This window comes from Amblyomma americanum, chromosome 2 (genome assembly GCF_052857255.1).
Source record: "Amblyomma americanum isolate KBUSLIRL-KWMA chromosome 2, ASM5285725v1, whole genome shotgun sequence".
NCBI lineage: Eukaryota > Metazoa > Arthropoda > Arachnida > Ixodida > Ixodidae > Amblyomma > Amblyomma americanum.
The window spans coordinates 100,140,390-100,160,332 of record NC_135498.1 but is presented as its reverse complement, the minus strand read 5'-3'; the positions used below and the strand labels follow the sequence as shown (position 1 = coordinate 100,160,332).

The 19,943-nt window shown below is 43.9% G+C and overlaps 2 protein-coding genes across 2 annotated transcripts in view; one reads left to right on the top strand and one right to left on the bottom strand.

Moving 5' to 3' along the window:
* The window catches only part of LOC144121669 (putative RNA-binding protein 19), an 88,702-nt gene extending 74,701 nt beyond the window's left edge, over positions 1-14,001 (bottom strand). The window contains exons 1-10 of the mRNA XM_077655004.1: positions 13,878-14,001; positions 13,604-13,786; positions 11,620-11,730; positions 8,773-8,826; positions 8,015-8,198; positions 7,266-7,297; positions 4,215-4,274; positions 2,361-2,429; positions 1,749-1,815; positions 1,357-1,428 (exon numbers count right to left, since the gene is read on the bottom strand). Coding sequence (XP_077511130.1) covers positions 1,357-1,428; positions 1,749-1,815; positions 2,361-2,429; positions 4,215-4,274; positions 7,266-7,297; positions 8,015-8,198; positions 8,773-8,826; positions 11,620-11,730; positions 13,604-13,786; positions 13,878-13,913 — 868 coding nt within the window. The 5' untranslated portion in view covers positions 13,914-14,001. The remainder of the gene's footprint in view (positions 1-1,356; positions 1,429-1,748; positions 1,816-2,360; positions 2,430-4,214; positions 4,275-7,265; positions 7,298-8,014; positions 8,199-8,772; positions 8,827-11,619; positions 11,731-13,603; positions 13,787-13,877) is intronic.
* A 235-nt stretch (positions 14,002-14,236) lies between these two features.
* LOC144121668 (ubiquitin-protein ligase E3B) overlaps positions 14,237-19,943 on the top strand; it is a 66,173-nt gene continuing 60,466 nt past the window's right edge. Inside the window, exon 1 of the mRNA XM_077655003.1 lies at positions 14,237-14,376. The gene's annotated coding sequence lies outside the window, so the exon portion shown is untranslated. The remainder of the gene's footprint in view (positions 14,377-19,943) is intronic.

Below are 19,943 nucleotides of genomic sequence, written 5' to 3'. Positions count from 1 at the left end.
GTACATGCCAGCTGAACAAAACCACAACAGTGCACAAGACTAAATGTATGCAAAGCTAAATGTGTGAAAAACAATGGAGATATAGTGTAAAACCTCGTTGATACATTCCCGGTTCGTATGCTCAAAATCGCAGACATTAGAAATGCCCCATAGAGTCACACTATATTTTTCCCAGTTAATACGTTACCAGGAAAACACGACTTCCCGACTACTACGTTCAAAATTTCGACAAATTGTGGTCGTATAATACGTCTATTGACCAACCGCACATTTGCAAACATACAAGTGGGCCCAACGAGTGGGCACGCGAGATGTTTTTTGCAGCAGTCACCCGCCATGGAGGCTTCTCTGCAGTGTCTCGATGCAGCGAGGCGAAGCACCACCATCACCACTACAGTGATGCGCTCATATACGAACGGGCCGGGTCTGGGAAACGGCTTAAAAAAACCAGAAACACTGCGACAATCAGCCGCGGCGGTGGCTTTCCCACGGTACTTGGATGCAAAGGAGCGAAACATCCGAAAATGACAAGGAAGAGATTTTGGTTACTTTCGTCACTGCTGTCGACGGACCGGATGTGTTACGAATTTCCTTCCACGCTAAAGACAGCGCGAACGCGGACTGAATTGAGCGAGCACTGGAATAGGATCTGTTCAGGTCTTGTGCCAAGAAATGCTAATCGACATTTTTATACAGTGAAATTGTCAATAAATGTCATTTTACCTCATTCAGCGGTTACATTTCTTAAAATCAGGCGGTTTGGATCATACGTTTTCCCGGATCATAAGTTTTCCCCGCAGTTAAAAAAAACGTATCAATGAGGCCTTACTGTATATACAAAAGAAAAGATGCTTGCTGGGCATGAACCATCATAGCATTAAACAACTGTGTCACAGACCAATAACTATGCGCACTTTTTGCAAAATGTGAAAACTTGCTTATAATTGTGCGTCAAAAAACACATAACTTGCTAGCCTTTTCAACATTCTAGGAGCATTAAACCCACCTTTTTCTCTAATAATGTTGTCCTTTTACCACTCTACAATCCCTGTTTGACCCCTTTAAATCTCAAGCTGTCTTCTCTTCACCAAAGGTAAAGAGAGGACAAAATGCAAATAAATGTTAAATGAGAAGCACAGTTCTGAACAGCCTATTGAAAAGTAAAGCTTCATGACGTTTGCATGCTGACACAGAAACAAAGCCGATTTCATGCACTTAAGGCCTCTGAAAAAGCTCGGGACACTATCAGATCGTCCAACTGCTGAACCACTACCAGTGCACTACCGCAGTAACAAATAAAGTAGGCTTGATTTCAAAGGACAGTTTCTTTTTAATTTTGCCCAGAGAACTACTTACCCATGAAACTGTGGTGCTTGTTCAGAGCCTGCTTCATGTCCTGCTCCTTTTTGAAGCCAAGGTAGGCAATGCCTGGTGGTGAAAATCATGGAGAAAAAATATATCTCCAGCACACGCACATGCCCACACGCGTACATATGCACACTCTTGACAGAAAGCAAATGTCCCCACTATGGGCACGGTTGATTCCATGTGCTAATTTTATGCTGTGACATTCTTTCTGCAAGGCTGTGTGATGGGTTTCCCCATATATAACATAATGTAAAATGAGTTCGCTCTTTTTGAAAGACTCACACAGACACTTTTTTCCACAAAGAAAGAAGAACTAGCAAGAAGGAAAGACAAGAGCAGGTCTACTCACATGTTTAGATGCACGATATAACTTAGCTCACCTCTGACCTTTGGTGGAAGCCTCAGGCTCGCTACTTTAGCAGGCTTGAAGAAGTCCTTGATTTGTTTCTGAGAAAACAGAGGACAAGGAAAAAAAAAGCTATTAAAAGAGCAGGTGATGAAGGAAATGCATGCAAAGAACCGGTCAAGTGAAAGCTTTTATGGCAATGTTTTATTAATTCTTAATGAAGCTGGGTTTCGATGACGGGCATTGATGTTTGTTTGCTTTTTGCATAGCACCTTTGACTTATAGCTGGCTAAGGAACCTCAACTGGCATCATGACAAAAACTGAAACATTTGCAAAACAGCGCCACACCAACTTGGCTTGATTGATAACGCACAAACCCCAACAATGCTGAGTGACCTGCAATAGCATGGGGAGTTCAGCTAGTTGGTGCAACATTCTTAAACACAGCACAACAAACAAAGGACAAACGAGTAGACGGGAAAGCACTGACTATCAACCCTGACAAAAACAGAAGAGAAAAAGTAGGCTCTGGAAGGTAGCAACACTACAATACAGGCCAACCGATGGCCTGTATAGGAACAGGCTTAGGTAAAATACACAGCTCTGGGTTACAATCACGAACTGCATGGCTCCACGGACACCCACCTTTTTACAGTTGTAAGGCAGGCCCTTGACTTTTAATGTGAAGGAAAACTCCTGCACTGGAAGCTTGGGCTGCAAGCATAAAATGAAGCAAAGAAAAAATATGTAACAATACACCTGCAACAACCGAATCGTTGATGTGGAAATTTCTTGCGTTGGCCACAAACGGTCGAAACCATCTTGATCTAAGGACATTCAAGCACAAACATATAACATATAATAAGCGCTGCTATGTGCAAAAAATTTCTTTGCATATATATTGTCACGAAGAAGACAAAGCTGGCTGTGGCGCGGGATGGAGCGCTCGTGCTATGCCGGTGGCCATTAAAATCACCTCGCTGCCAACAGTCATCATGTCTCAATCTTCGAATGGCAGCCATGCAACATTTGGTGGACCTTGTGGGGTGACTGGGTTCACTGGCGCCCGCATGCCTTCCTCGTCTTGCCCTCGGCTTGCGCGCTAGTTGGCTAGGCTGTGGCTGCCCTGTTCTGCTTGTGTGCCTACTACAGCTCTTCCCTAAACAGTCTACTGGCTCTCGGTAATGATATACGACCGTAGCTTGAATTACGACCAGAACTGCGTGGTGGCTAGGGCGGCAATTAGTGCCCCACATGTGTTAAAACCCAAGCTGTCACTTTTCATTCTGTGTGCCACTTTTGTCCGCCCAGCATTTCGCCTGAACTGCAGATGAAGTCAGCATATTGTGCAAGTTTCATGAGCCTTACCCTATTGAAACCGGTGCAACTGCAACTCAAGTTACTGTTACAACACCTTGCGATCGTTAATCACTTGTGTACAACAAGAACTTCCTTCTCCAACAGGCTGCATTTAGGAGGACCATGTCAGAAACACTGTGTGCCAGATGTCAGTGAAGAACAACTATTTGATGATTGGTGCACAAAACTAAGATGCAAAGAGGCACTTATGTGGCATCAATTTTTATACCCCCGCAAACTAAGTCAACAAAATCTCATTTAGTGAGAAAACTCAGCCATGCAATGGCAAGTCCAGCCACATTACTAGACCGATGTCGCCATCTGCTGGGAACAAAAGGAAACCAGCCCTGCATGAAGCAGTAGCAGGGTTATTTATTTCACCTTTCCACTGCAGATGGCAACCGCTTTTAACACAGTGAGCAGGAATCACTTTGTCACAGCTGGGTTCATGCCCTACAGTTTCGCCGCTCATTTTTAATGACTTAGGCGAGTAATGCCGCAAAACCGGCCATTAAGCACAACTGTGTTCAGAATCAATTTCCAAAGCCAAATGTAAAAACAAACAAGCCATACTTATATCCAAGAGTCTTCGTAAAGCTTTCAGCGCAAGCACTTCAGTTTCTGTGCTAATGACCCCAAAGATAACGAAGAAACTTAAAATTACCATAGTGATAGTGCCACTGTGGTAGTGTTTCCCATCAAGGCAAAAAATATATTAAAAGAACGGACAGACGATTACGATAGTCGGCAATGTGAAACTTAAGTGCAGCTCTTAACACTCCACCTGCCACCGGTGGCAGGTGGCGTGTTAAGCTCTTAGCCACCTTACAGGATCTTCCTGCAATAGCCCCCTTCTGGTTGTTCACTCCTCCGCTCTCGCCATGGCATGTGGCGTTTCACTCTGGTACTGCCTACCAACATGACACCTGTTCCTGCAAACCACATTGCAGTCGTCAACATGGAATGCAGGAACGGGTGCCTAGGAGCTGCACTCTAACGCAAGCACAAGTACTATCGCACTCAGTATGAACTACACCGCGCTAGCACCTGCCCGACTGCTCACGTGATGTAGCCCACCCTGAACGTGATAGTACATCATGCAGCCACCACTTGGCTTGAACACATTATGAATGTTCCCACCTTTGGCTTTTGCTGTGGAACCTGCTGTGGAACCTGTTGCTTCACATTCTTCTGTACTGTCTGGAGAACAAAAGGAAGGTTGCACAGCACAAAGGTTCCTCCCTGAAACTCTCTTAAAAACTCACGCACAAAATACACAAAATAAAAAAACGATGTGCTGAGCAAATAAATCAAGCGTTTTTATCAAACAAAGGCTGCCACTCGTAATTAATGTTCACAGGCCCTCAAAGAAGATTAATGCACCCATTCAAATTGGCATCAAGAGCTCAACTTCACATATGACGTCTATGCTGAAGCTGCCGAACAAGAATTAAGCTTCTATGCCACAATGCATCAATGTGGGTGAAAGCAGAGCCTGCCTGGACACACATATGCACTATGCACACTTTATTAAAGGGACTAGGAAATGACATCTACCGAGGTTATGAGTGATAGGTATTCAATCAGGCATCATCCTACTGCAAGAATTTTTTAGCTAGACTCATAGCAGTGAAGGTATCAGTGATTAAAAATTAAACTCCTCCTCTACCCCCCTCAATTTGTGCATGCTGAGAGAGCAGAAAAGAAAAAGAAAATAAAGGAAACAACTTGGGGACTGCGCCCGGCCCATGAATACATTATAGGTTGACACCAGGTTTGCCGACTTCCAGTTGTCGCACTCATTTTCCCGCACTTGGGGCATCGCCTTTCCACGTACACATACAGGAGCTGTCCTGTAAGTAATGAGACAAGTCGCGGCGTGGCGAGCGCAAACACTAGATTGGGAAACCAATTTGGGGGGAAGGAGGGGGAACCTTCAGCTTCACAATGAGTCGAGCTGCGTTGATTTCGAGCTGGCGAAGCGAGTGGACGTGCTTGAGCGTGTACCCCTGCTTCGTTGCTGCGTCGAGGAAATCATGGAGCGAATGCTGGAACAGTGCTACGTGGTGAAGCTTTGCATTAATCTGAGTAAGTCACCCACCGAAACATTTGGCATGATCAAGACAGCATGTGGGAATGATGCATTGTCCGGATCGCAAGTGTTAGGATGGCACAAAGCAATTACAAACGGCCGTGATAACGTTCATGATGAGCAACAGTTCGGGTGGCCGTCGACGATAGTTACGGACGGTTATGTTGATTGTGTCGTCCTGAACGTCTTCACGACCATTTGTAAATGCTTTGTGCACTGGAACACTTGCAATCTGGACATTCCACCATTTCTGCATGCTGTCTTGATCACTTCGAACGTCTCATTAGGTGATTTAATCAGTTTAATGCAAAGCTTCACCACGTAGCAGTATTCCAACGTCTGGTCCATGCTTTCCTTGATGCTGCGATGAAAGAGGGGTACAAGCTCAAACACCACTCACTTTGCCTGCTCGAAGCCAACTGAGCTCGTCGCATTGTGATGCTGAAGGTTCCCCTCCTTCCTCCAAAACTGGTTTCCCAGTCTAGCGCATGCGTGCGCCACGCCACGACTTGTCTCATTACTTTCAGGATAGACCCTGTAGGTTGGCCATTGCCTTTCTCTTCTTTCTCATCTGTTGTTGTCGGCAATAATGGCCCTGGAGCGACACCAGGAAATCGGAACCATGTGTGCAAATGCATTGAACTAGCTCACGTGCGTCCGAGGGGTTCGTGCAGCAACACGAGCAGACGACTTTCGTCCCTACCGGAAGTGTGCTTGTGTCCGCAGAGTTTCTCGATACTACCCAGAGAGAACGCTGGCGCCACTGTGTGTGCGAGTTTCGTAAAGAGCACTTCGTCTACAATGGGAACACTGGGAAGACGTGGTTTTGCACTTGGATTGGCTAGTTTTGGGACGAAAACGTGGATTCTGCCTCTGAATCGGCAGACGCTTCGTGATGCTCCTGTCTGCGCGCGGAGTGAAATTATTTTAATAGTGTGGTTTTTGATTCTTCAGCCTGTCACTAACCACGAAGCCTGTTATACGTAGTGGCACAGGCAGGAGCTTATTGGTTTACGTTGTTTTTATGGCAGCTCCACCATACTTTTTGTCACTAACCACGACATCAGCATAGTCGTGATGTATAGTTTTGACGAAGAGTATAGTCGTGATGTATACTGTAAAGCTCCAAAAACTGCAACTATGCACGGATCAATTGGCCCGCAAATAAAAAAAGAAATAGGGCTTTTAAAAATTAATAATAAATCTCCAGCTTCATTCCACGGACTCATAATTGGTGTGAATGCTCAAAAGCATTCATTCTACATATTGAACACATTTACCAGCAATCTTCGAATCCATTTACTAGCCCCATTAACTAACAACAAGGCTCCAATGCAAACCAGCACAAAAGATTTGCATTGGCTAAATGACCTAGCCATGCAGTTGGAAAAAAATTTGAGAAATATGAATAAAGCAATGCGTTGAGCAGCAGCGAAATTCTTTTACATAAGGGTCTCTAAAAGGGAGGCATGGATTCGTTGTGCTGCTCTTTCAGGCTCACTAAGCTCCCTAATTGATGCAAGCAGCAGCTGCCACATGCCTTATGCCATCTTAACAGGTTAAAGCATGAGCCATCGTCATGATTGTTATGAAATGCACCTCCTCACTGCAAAACAGGGAACAAAGCCTATAAAAAACAAACTCGTGCAAGGGCCGCACTTCTTTTTTAAAAATCGGGCGTGACTTATGAAGGCGCAGCCCATATATGGTTTACGGTTTATGGGTGTTTAAACTCCCAAAGCGACTCAGGCTATGAGGGACGCCGTAGTGAAGGGCTCCGAAAATTTCGACCACCTGAGATTCTTTAACGTGCACTGACATCGCACGGTACACAGGCCTTTAGCATTTCGCCTCCATTGAAATTCGACCGCCACAGCCGGGATCGAACTTGCATCTTTCGGGCCAGCAGCCGAGCTTCATAACCACTCACCACAGGCCCAATATGAATGTAAAAAAAATGTATAATCATATTTTTTTTCTCAATTATCTAGTCCAAAACAGCGGTTCAACCCATATATTGGAGCAGCCCTTACACGAGACTATACGGCATATATTAAGCCTGTCAGCCATCCTGACCTGCTTTACGAAAGCTAGCTTACCTTACTGTCGTCGGGACCCTCATCCGAACCACCTGGGTATGGAGAGAGGAAACAGCGAAATGCGTGTTACTCCTGAAAAATGGTCTGCATAAACCATGTGCTGCATGCACTCCAAGTGAGACCTGATGTACAAAATGCATGCAGTGTGCAGTATAGTGATATTACTCACAAACATACCTAGAATCGGCACATAATGCCAGAAAAACGCCTTCGTATGTCAAAGAACATAATAAAAAAGTTTCAATAAAGTTGATCCTTTCCATCATTTTGTTGGTTCTTTCCAAAATTCTTTCATTTTATACTGCGTCCATTAAATAGAGTACCTGCAACTACAGAAAGCCTTGCGGTGCTACAGGAACCCTGATTCTCATAAATAATTGTGCAGAAATGGGACAGAGCAGTCACGGAGATACATTCACATGCAACTGCAGTCATAACAATGGAGGAAACCGCCGAGCCATCAGCTGAAAAGTACACAAATAAACGGCACAAAATTCAAAGCCTGCTATCAGCACGCGGTTGTCCAAAGGGACATACACCTCTTTCTTTGTTCAAGATATCGACTGCACGCTGACACACTTGTTTCCCATCTTTTTGGTAAGAAACGCTTCTGGGGTTTCCCCTTTCAGACCACAAGCCGCCTGTTCCTAACACATCTGGGCACTCAAATACTGGACTGCACAGTGAACAAGTTTACAGCGAAGAGTGCTACAATGCTACCCGCACTGAAATGAGGAAAGAGCACTGACCTTCCTCTTCATCATCATCATCTTCTTCCTCCTCCTCCTCTTCCTTGACTTTCCCAGCAGCCTTGCCAGGCTTGGCCTTCTTGGCGTCACCATCCGAAGAGGCACGTGTGTCGTTGGTCCAGACCGCTTTGTTGTGGGCTCCGTGCACCTGGAGGAACTCCTCAAACTCCTCGTTGCCTTCCAGCTGGAAGACATGGCAATTGCGCATGCGCAAGAACACCAGGTTAAAAAAATTGGCGAAAAAATTGGCGAGATGAAAACAGCGCCAGCTTCAACCATTCAAGTAGAAGTGGAATAACCTGCACGTTGCTGTGGTGAGCATGAGTGAAGCAGGGCTAACATGACTTTTCCATTTCTGTTTCCTTAATTGGCCATAGCTCATAGAAAGATGCACTTCCACCAGGACGCAGATATTAAGTCCAATATAGCCCCGTGAGGCATCGCCTGACAACAGGTATCAAGCGCAAAGCTGCACCTGTGCCAACAGTGAAATTGAAGACCTTTAAAGGCGATCACTAATATAGAGAATGAAATTAAAATTAGAAACAGCATAGCAAATAGCTGCTGCTGTTCTTTTATTAGACTGAATTTTTGCAATACTACCAAGTTAACACTAACATACTCGCAAATACTTACAGTGGTGCAATCAAGAGTGAGCAGCATTGCATGAAAAGCAACCCCAATAAGAGCATGCCAGAATTTTAAACAAACTGTGAACAGTGCAATTGCCATGCGAAAAATTAAGAAAATCTACTCACATCTTTCAAAAATTCATCAGCAAAGTTCTCCTTTGGTGGCTTCTCCTTAACTGGCTGCAAGAGAAAGGAAAAACAAACATCATTTCGTACCACCAAATGTTAACAACAGATTTTAATGAATAATGAAATAAAATAGTGTTCTTGGTTTTTCCAAAGGAACAACGACTGAGAGTTGTCACCTTCCTAGAGAGGCAAAGAAAAAAAAAAGCCGAAATGACCATCAAAAGATGCTCCAAATTTCAGCACTGGCTGCATACTCATCTTTCTTTACTTATCATTTTGCCTAACAGCTGTGCACAGCCCATCTTAAATGTTATGATAATAATTATTTTTATTATTGTTACCATGCTCCTCTGTAAAAAGATGAATGCTTGAGTTTTCAGTTACGACATACACTATGACAGCAATGACAATGCTATTTACCCTAACAGAAGTCCGTGAACAATTGCCACTGTGAACGCACAATAAACTTTCTTTTCCAATAAGTTCTCAACCACTACATGAGACCCATACATATTATCAACCTTGCAAAATGATTCAGCTGCTGCCGGCAGCATGCATTGCAGTGAAGAGCGAGCACAGAGCAGTGCCAGAGTATGACACAGATGCTCAACTATAAAAATTATTTTCTCATTGAAAGCAAAAATTGTTCTAATAAAGCTTCTTAAAATTTTTTTTTACTGAATAATTCTAAGCAACATACCGCTTTTCATATCTTTAATATGACCACCTCACTATGTAATTTACAGCTAAATATATGGCAAAAAGCACTCTTTTCCAAGTTTAGAATTTTATTTGACAAAATTTATGCCCTTTGCAGTCCAAGACATTTTTTTCTTGGTTCCTGCACCTTCTGGACAATACAGGAAAATAAATCTAATGACTGCTGTAAGAACACATATTACTCTATGTAATTAAAAATCCTACAAATCTATACTAATTTCTATATTTTTCATTTACACAGAAATAACCAAAACTTGTATGACGTTGCTACATTTGGAGGAGCAAAGACTTCCAATTCAAGGCAAGCAGGTTCAAATTTCTTGCATACATAGTGCTAGACAGACGAAGACAACACAGAATACACAGGACAGGCGCTGACTTGCAACTTTATTTCGGGACGGCTTCACCACAGGAATTATATAGCAAACACGCAACCACAACTAGAAGATATGCATGCGCATTACATGGAAAGCATAGCCAAGATGTACAACTTCTAGACAGAACACTGGGTGCCAGGGAAGTGTAAAAAAGAGAGAAAGGAAGGAGGAAAGGGACTGAAAAAGATATTTAAAAAAAGGAACCATTCAATTGCAGTGGTTTTTAAGTTTCATGAAAAGGGTTGCTCTGCCCATCTCCATAGGAACAAATAACACTGCTAAAAGGTAATTAAAACAGCGAAACCAAATAAAAGATAAAAGGAGTAACAGAGAGAATCAACAGAAAACATGTTAAAAATGCAGTGTAGATGGCTCCTTCATAAAATATAAGTGGTTTAAATGAGACTATGGCAATGAAGAAATAAAATATTTAAATTCATGATGCATGTGAACAACAAGGTGCTTAAAAGGAAACAAAAACTGAAGCCCTAAAGCTCAAGCAAAAGTTAAAACCAATAAAAAAAAAAACTGGAGTGTAGAAGGCTCCCACACAAAATACTTGTGGTTTAAAAGCGACTAAGGCAGTGAAGTAATGATTTTTAAAATCGTGATGCATGTGAATAACAAGGGTTCTAAAAGCCAACAAATACATGGCATAGGCTGAACCCTAAAACTAAATGTGCAAACTGTTAAAAAAACCATAAACCGAGAAACAAACACACATTTTTGATGACGCAGAGAAACTAACACATGCAACATTAAACGCCCCCACAGATGACCTTCCAGATATTCAAACTCACTGTCGTGTGCTGACACACTTCTGCCCAGTCTTGCGAATAAAATAGGCCTCAATGACTTTGAGCTCTATTTTATCTTTAGCCGCTCTTAAGAATTCAGTACTCTGTATCTTAGGGTAGCATGGTTGCTTTTGCTTTGCATCACATGCTTTGCAATGATCGGCAAGGTTGCTTCCTGATTTGTTTTGCACACAGATAGAGGGATAAATGTTTACAGTCCTCATTTTAATGTAGCAGACCACTAACAATACGAAGGCCAATGACTAATTAACAATATCCAGGCCAAATGGCAATGAGACTCCAAACTGCTGTCGGGGGTCGATCCGAACTTAGCTCAATTTTGAATGCCTCTAATTGTGATGGTTCTCAACCTACTAGTCAGCTAAACCACTTTCTTGCTTTCTATTATAACTAATGTAGTAACTAATGTGGTTCCATGCTCCTAATGATTTCTTCCACATTCATTCATTTGTCTCTCCTTAAAACAACTTCTTGGCTGTTATCAAATTTTAAAGCTAATAGGATCCTCATCACTCATTCTTGTATAGAGTGTGAGGGACCACACTATTGAGTAAAATATATGTTCTCTGTCCAGCTTGTACCACCGAAGTACGCACTGCTTGCTAACAGCGTCAAGGTTTTGCCTGTACAACTTCTCAATCTCAAGCACCCTGCCCTTCTTTGAATAGCTGCAAAGTACATCCATAGGGATAATAAAAAAATTCTTCACTGTCCTGACCAGTCAACAGCAAGTTCTAGGGCCACATTCCCTAACAATCACTTTGAGCATTGCTATAATTCCTCCTGCAAAGGAATTACAGAGGCAGGCATGTGTAAAGTGGCTGAGTGAAAAAGGTGGACTGCCACCCAATAAAAGTGATAGCCTCGATAACTAATAATTCAGGAGTATCGACCCTGTACTCCCAGTGCTAAATGTGCTCATAACTGACCTTTGGCTTCTTCTCCTCTGGGTGGAGCCGAAGGTAAGCAGAGCTGTCCGCAGAGTACTTGCTCCACGAACGCGGCTTCTCAGCGCCGCCCAGGGGTGCACATATCTCCACCTGGTGGCAAAAAGAAGAAGCAAGGCTTGCATATCACAAATGAAAGCGGGAGCTGCCATAAACGGCTAGAGCTGACAGGCCAAAGAACGCATACAGGCTTGAAGTCCTTGTGTGGTTGAAGAACAGCGGATGCACACACCAGAGCACCATGAAACACATTGGATGACTGTCCCAGAAACTTCTTCATTGTCATTTTCTCAGTCTTCGCTGCTTTTGTTTTGAAATTAAAGTTGCTACTGCATCAAATGTTAGCATGCTGCTATGCTATAGTGTCTACTTTGTCTGTGTTCTGTAGTTGCATAAGAACTTCGAACTTGAAATAAAGCAACTAGCCTGCATCCAACCATTGTTACAGATGCGAATAATGGAGAAATGAGATGCTTGCGCTCTCTGTCATTAAGTATGTTGGTCACAATTACATTGCACTTGACGTCAGCAATTACTGAGGTGCGTCATAGGCCTTTTGTGGCCTTTTCAGAGCTTTCAGACGTCCGACAGCTGGGTCAACCGTCCTTATCTGAAAGCCTTCCCCACAACGTTAACTACACCATAGAAGTGCGAAATGGCTGGGATGCTTTTCTCAGAGATTGCGCAGATATTTTCCTTTCATTTCAATATTCTCAATCGCCCCAAGTCTTTACAGATAGAAGTAGCATAAACAAACAAAGTACTTATTGCACTCTAGATTTTTGAGCATTATGGATACAGCAGTGAGCATCATGCACAAGTGCAAATCATGAACATGTTAGGCTGATATATGCAATTTGATGTATTTTTCACCAATAAGAACTTGACCCCTTCTGTAAGACCCTCTCACGAGGGTCTATAAGGTATTAAAGTGAAGTGAAACAGTTCTTAAACATCTCGGTGAAACCTCTGCATACTAAACGCGATAAAGCGGCATGATGGTTAGAACCAGGCATAAATTTGGGGTACCCAATTACAAAGCAGATGCCTTGAATGCATGATAGCTTCACTGCCAAGGCTGCATGCTTTGTCCCTGCCAATTTCCTTGCTCCACTGCTGTCATCACTGTTGTCATATGAAAAGCAATTTGCACGAAAATCAGCGATACCTCCGAAAAGGTTCATGTTCACTCAAGGTTGTCGTTGTTGCGGCTGAAGGAAGAATGAAAAGGAAAACGCACGGAGAGTTAAAAGGGTTATGAGAGAAAAGATGGAAAGAAAGGAAGCTGATCCCAACAACCGCATCATCTGAAGAGATGAGGATGGTTTAGCAACAGATACCCCCGGTGACATCGAGCCTTCGTCACATGGGTGAGAGCTCCTAGATCGATCCCAGTCCCATAGGGCCAGGAAGCCACCTTCCCTCAACGTAGTGCATCCGTTTTCATTGCTGTGAAACAAAATAAGAGGAGGAGGAGGAGAGGAGCTTTGCTCGGAGGAATGCAGCGAAGAGTTGTGAAACAATCTAGGAGGAGGCGAGGGAATAGAAAAGGAGGAGAGGGGCAACGCAGCGAGGAGGGTTATGCAACGCCAACGAGGGAAAAGCCGCTGCCCGGTGCAGCCAAGTCGGTCATCGTCACACCTTAGTTGAACACCTGCGCGAAATAACCAATTAGCAGGCCATAACACACGATGAAGGCAGTACTGTTCCCGCGTGGAACACATGTTCTTGTCTATCGGCGATCAGTGGCAGGATCATTGCCTACGCCAGTCTGAGCTTGACGCAGTGCGGAGACAATATGAAACTAAGTCGGTACATTTAATCCGGCAGGCAACTGTCCTCCCGACGCTTAAGAAACGATTTCTGTAAATCATGGTGTTAACTGCTATTTGAATAACGAGTTCAGATAGCTCGAGTTAAATGTCATCTGGCAGGGTGACAGACAGAGAGAGCCAAGCGCACACACCTGAAGCTTAGAGGTGTCGAGGTAAGAATTGTTGAAGAACTCCTTGGCGGCGGCTGCTTGAGCCTCATCTTTGAATCCGACGAAAGCGAAACGCCGGAAGACTCCTTCTTTCGTGTACTTGAGCTGCAGGTCAGTGACAGTACCCTTTGACGAGAAGAACTCCCGAAGTCGATCCTCCTTGATCTGCAAGACGGATGAATTTTTGAGATTGCTATCAAAGCGGGCAGACAGGGACGCAAACAGAACGTGTCGTGCACTCAAAACAACAGCCCACCTTTTTCGGGAGATTTTTCACGACTATTCGAGACATTGCGACTGCGGCGTAACAGCGCTATTCAATCAAAACAAGACCACATGTTACAGCCACGCTCGAAAACACTGTAGGCAGACATATTGACAGTCCGCAGAATGTTAGTGACAAAAAAAAAACTTTTATGCCCAAGTGTTGCACGTTTATAAATTAAATATTAATTGTTTGTTTATAATTTATGTTGTTTGTTTATTTAATGTTTAAGGTATAATTTAAACGGCATGCCTTCACTGCGTTATTAGACTGACAAACGACGTCCTGCCTCCGTCTGCACGTCTGTGTAGCTTGGCGTTGGAGCCGTGGTAACTGTTTTCAGACTGCTAGTTTCGGAAGCGGCGAGCGCTGTCAGCACCGAGGCGTGGGAGACAGAGGCACGGAATTATCGCCGCGTTCCTACGATGCCCCCTGCTACAAGGAGGTCCGCAGCAGGAGCTAGCGTTCCGACGTGATCCCAGCTGAGCAGGTATGTGTGTGTGTGTATACTGCTGCTACGCACGGCGATCACGTTCGCGCTCGCCGCTGTTACCATGTAAATATTGACCCGCTATATACGACGGCACTCAGGTGCACCCTCGCCTTTCTCTATTTCGCGGACCAAAACTCATTAGAGTTATTGCAGGAATCGCGCCCAAGTCGAGCGACACAACAGCCCGAGTACGGGAGAGCTGCTCGAACGAGTGCGGTGCCGTTTGACGTTGCCACACGCTTTCGGTCGGGGTGCGCTATCGCAGTTCCCGAGATTGAGACCGTGGCAGAGCTGCGTTCGCGCGTAACGCCGTAACCCGAGGCGATTACGTCAATTGGGCTCCGCTGTATGGCGAGGGAGTAACTTGACGCTCCGTGATGCGCGCTGTCGTGAAGGGATATGCGCGACCGCCGTGTCGCGACGAATGAAAACCATCCGCGCGCACCTATCGAGCTTCGCCCCTGGCAGTCTATGCAGTTCCGCCCGGGTCGTCATAACTGCGGCGTTACTGAACAGGAAGACACAGGCGCGCCTTAATTAGCCCGTTCGCGCGCAAACGCTTCTCCGATGTAGAGACTGATATCAGGCGCGCGATATCCGACGCGCGCTTTCAGAGAGGCGTCGGGTGCTATGGGTTCTCTTGGTTGCAGACGATTGGGCAGCTTCCCGACGCTGCATATTTCGTCGAGCAGTTCGAATTTTCTCAAATTGATAGGTCCCTGGTTCTCTTCACCATCACTGTGTGACCAAGATCTGACGCCTTCTCTTCTGAGCTCTGTGGAATCTGTGTACTCTTCGGAAGTTTTGCAATGAATGTCCTAAAAAAAACACAAAACCTGCCCGAAACCAACTTTTGTCTAGCATATGTATTTTTTGTGCAGTGCTGCTTCCTGCACGTAGCACACATATATATAGTTCTCTTTCTAAGTTTAAGCGTTAAAAAAATAATTGATGGTGATACGCTGCTTGGCAGACTATTCCTCTTTGTGCCTACCCCGTGTCAAAAGTGCCACTCAGCGTGACACTTTGATATATTGCATCTTCAGTTAGACAAACTGTTCGGAAAATATGGACGAGGAAAAAGGCAGGGACGACGCTGACTTCCAGCTGATTTCTTTCTTTCTAAGGGACAACAAATATACCATGTGAGCAGTGAAGACGAGAACATAGCAAATGCAAAATTAAATGCATTTTTAATGCATTTATTTTATTGCTTTTATTAAGGTTTTCTTTTCCAAGTCTGGCGCTTGTGACATTTTAGAAATTGTAATTCATTATTCAATAATAAAATCAGTAGCGTGAGGGTGAATTTAGTATGACACTGTTTCTATTGCTTAAATTTTTTGCTTTCTTGTTTCCTTACTGCGTCTGCCTATAACTGAGCAGCAGTTGCAGTGGTTAGTTTTTATGCTGTCGAAATCTATGGTCCTGTTGTCAGAGTCAGTTTCTACACTGTTTGTATCTGAAAATTCAATAATCTGCAAAGGTGCCAGTGGCAAACATTTTTAGGTAGCATTCATTTCTTTTGTAGTTAGCAGTACACTATTTTATGCCATCATTTTTACCATGTTGGGTATTAATCACCACTGCAGCATGGTCATGCTGTATGTTGCATTTGTTGCAGCTGCTTGTATGTTATTGCAGTCAACACCCATAATGACTGCCCATTTGACAAACTCATTTCTTTTTGCACAAAATGTCTACAGTTAGTGAGTGCACCTAATTGCAACGAAAATAAACTTGACTGCCTTGGTTTATTTAAAGCTGTTGCTTAACCACTCTATGTACCATTTTTGTATTTCTAGTTGTTGGGCACACTCGTGACATTTTTCAGAGCCGGTTGCAACCTCTTTTAAGTTGAAAAAGATGACAGTATGCCATAAAACGTGTAGTTTAAACAAGCGTAAGCATGATCTATGTAGTGTGTGGCAAGGAATTAAAGTGAAGACCGACGGCCACTTTGCATGATCCTGAGCATACGTTGCCATGTAGTAAATAAAGATAAGACCTCTTCTCGGATTAAAAGGAAATTGGGCTTGTTTGAATTGTCATCGTGGTATCCTTAGTTGTTTCTTGGGTCAGAAATGGCAGCTCGGACTCATCGTTACTAATCTGTGTAGACCTTCAGCATCTGGGACAAGAAACAAGGCAGGCTTACATGATTGGCCTTCAAAATCAACCTTGAGCTATAGGTGATGAGCAGTTGATCAAATGCTGCGCTGTTGCTCTTTCTTTTCTGTCCCCTGTAGAGGCTATATAATTGGTAATTAATAAATAAGTTGGCACTAATGTCATCGCTTCGCTTCTTTTGAACGCGCTATTTTATCTACTGCCATTGATTTACCAGCTTAATGTTTCTCTTGGCAACATACAGTAGGTAGAACTGAATATTTGTTAAACTGCCACAATTTGGTTTATGTCATTTATGCAATTTAACGTCCCAAAGTGACTCAGGCTAAGAGGAACGCCGTAGTGGAGAGCTCCGGATAATTTTGACCACCTGTGGTTCTGACATCGCACAGTACATGGGCCTCTAGCATTTCGCTGCCATCAAAATGCAACCGCCGCGGCTGGGATCGAACCCGCATCTTTTGGGTCAGCAGTCGAGCGCCATAACCACTGAGCCACCGCGTATGAATCTGGATTCTGAGTTGCCTGCAAACTTGCAGCAGTGTGAAGCATCTGAAATCTATTTGGTGTATTAACACTGTACTATTTTGGTATGATGTGTCAGTGCTTTTTTTTTTTTTACAAGTGAACGCTTGTGACAAATATAATATTCTTGAAATTCACCTCTGAATATAATGTGCATCATCAAAACTGACTGAGGTAACATTCGAAAGATATTTACTTTGAAGCTCTTTTATTCATATTTTGTAACGTCAGCTGAAATAGGTTTAGCAGGAAATTGGCCTGTTGTAGGAACTTTCAACCTGCTGAGATTGACATATTCCAGAACTTGTATTAACAAGCACTTATTTAATAATAATAATAATAATTGGTTTTGGGGGGAAAGGAAATGGCGCAGTATCTGTCTCATATATCGTTGGACACCTGAACCGCGCCGTGAGGGAAGGGATAAAGGAGGGAGTGAAAGAAGAAAGGAAGAGAGAGGTGCTGTAGTGGAGGGCTCCGGAATAATTTCGACCACCTGGGGATCTTTAACGTGCACTGACATCCCACAGCACACGGGTGCCTTAGCGTTTTTCCTCCATAAAAACGCAGCCACCGCGGTCGGGTTCGAACCCGGGAACTCCGGATCAGTAGTCGAGCGCCCTAACCACTGAGCCACCGCGGCGGGGCACTTATTTCCCCTAGAAGTGATATTTGACCAAATGTTTACGTATTTTATCATGTATTCAGATGGTGCCATGATAAAAAAATTTTGCTGACAATCTCCTTATGTGATATTATGGCCCTGTAGACTAAGAAGTGCAAAAACACAATAAAACCAAAATGAACAGTGTATTAACTCAAATGTAATTGCCTTCAGGCAAGTCTTTTTATTTCCTGAATTTTTTCTTTGCAATGCCAGAAATCAATCGGCTCACTCTACCCAGTGTTTGTCTTGCTCACAGCTACTAATGACTACAATTAACATTATAGTTTTCTGTCACACTTCTGTCTTAACACTGCTATTATGTTGTCTCTGATGATTCCTAGTCTGTGAAACTGGTATTTACAGCAGCTTTGCCACCTTCCATGAGGTCGCTGTATTGCACATGTACTGTTTTTTTTTTTTTTTTGCAAGCAAAATAGGCCACAACACATGCAGCCTTTGAGCCTGCATTCTTCCTGGTTTTGTTGTCACAGCCTGCCCCCGTTGGAGAGTGCGTATAGACTCTCGATTGCAATAACTAACTTGATCACAACTTTTGCAATAGACAACCTCTGTTGCGCATCAGCAATGAAAAGCTTATAAATCTTGCGGTAGCATTGGCTAGAAGAGCTTGGGAGAAAAAAAAAAGAAGAGACGTCCTGTACTGTGCCTTTCCCCAAGAAAGAGAGGAGGTGGCAGGGATGGCTGTACTGCCAACCACCCTCTCGCCCCCATGAGTGACACCCCTTCCCTCCCCCATCCCAGGTCGCCACATGATCACTGTTGGCACATTCTCGGTAGTGCCCAATTTGTGACTTGCGTATTCCTCACAGCTCATTCCTTGTGTGCGTGTCGTGAATGACGGGAGCCCAAATGAAGTGTCGCTCTGTCTTTGTCAGTGCAGTAACGTAGAAATGGTCTAATGTGTTTGGGCACACGATACAGACTCGGGCAGGCAGAACAATCTCCTGTCACATGCCAGAAAGAGGCTGCTCAGAATGAAGATCTATGTCAAATAAATCCTTCCAGAGTCCTGTCCACAGCTGCTGACCCCATTTTTCTGTTTTGAACAGTGTTTTGCCTGATAAGGTCTTTTTGTCTGTCGTTCCTTCGTCCTTTCTTTTCCTCCTCTTTTATGAAGGGCATGCTAACGAAGCTATAGCTACCTGGCTGAAGCTGCGTGTTGCAAAGTCTTGCGATTGCGTTTTCCTTTTCTGCGAATTGCCCAGGCAAAAGCAAGTGCAGCCACAGAACTGGCATCTTACATTTCTGCCGTCAGTGTTATTCGTGAGTACTCAGTTCCAGGGAGACCCACTACAATAGTTAATGCATTCCGCTGCTATGCATGAGGTCTCAGAGTCTGTTCCCAGCTGCAGTGGCCGCATTTCTATACAGGTGCAGTGCAGAAATGCCTGCCTGTTCTGTGATATCAATGCACTTTAAAGGAACCTCAGGTGATCAAAATTGATGTGGAGCCAGGCACTGCGCATCACTCATGGCCCAGGTGCAGCTTCAGGGACATAAAATTCTACGTACTGTACGATACCATCAGTATCACGAAGAAAGGAAACCTTACAAGCAGCTTGTTTTTCTCTTATTTGGGTGCAGCAGTAGGTCTGTGTCCTGAGGAGTACCACTGAGTTTTCAGGCAAGTTCAGAAGAGCACAAAAAGAGAGGGTTTGCGGTATAAGTCCTCTGTGGGGAGCGGTACGCTGAAGACTGAAATCTGATATGGCAGTAGAACTGGAGAATCTATAGCTACACTTCGGCTCGTTTAATACGGTCTTTCTTTTTGTTATTGCAATTACATCTTTCTTGCTCTAGCTTTCTTTCTCTTTCTATGGCTAAAGGTCAAGGCTTGACACTGGGCAGTTTTTCTCTGTTCACAATAGTTCTGTCCTTATTATGTAGTTATCACTGATTTGATTCAGTTTTGCTTATACCTTTTTTTTTTGTTGTAAATTTTCGTTTTTTCATTCCAAAATTCGCACTTCTGAGAGCAGCTGAAATTGCTCATCATGTGCAGTTCACTGGTGTGTTTTCAGTTTTCCGACTGATCTTCGCGCGTCGAGCGCATGTGGTTATGGTGTCCCGCAAAGAGCATGATTCGAGACCGCACTGGTCATTACTGATTTTCTGTGACTGATAGCCTTCTGCAGAGACTTCGGTCAGAGCCGTGTTGGTGGCATTGTTCGTGAACAAAATACTCAAGTGGCCTGTCGGGAGGAGACGTGAAAGGAAGGCA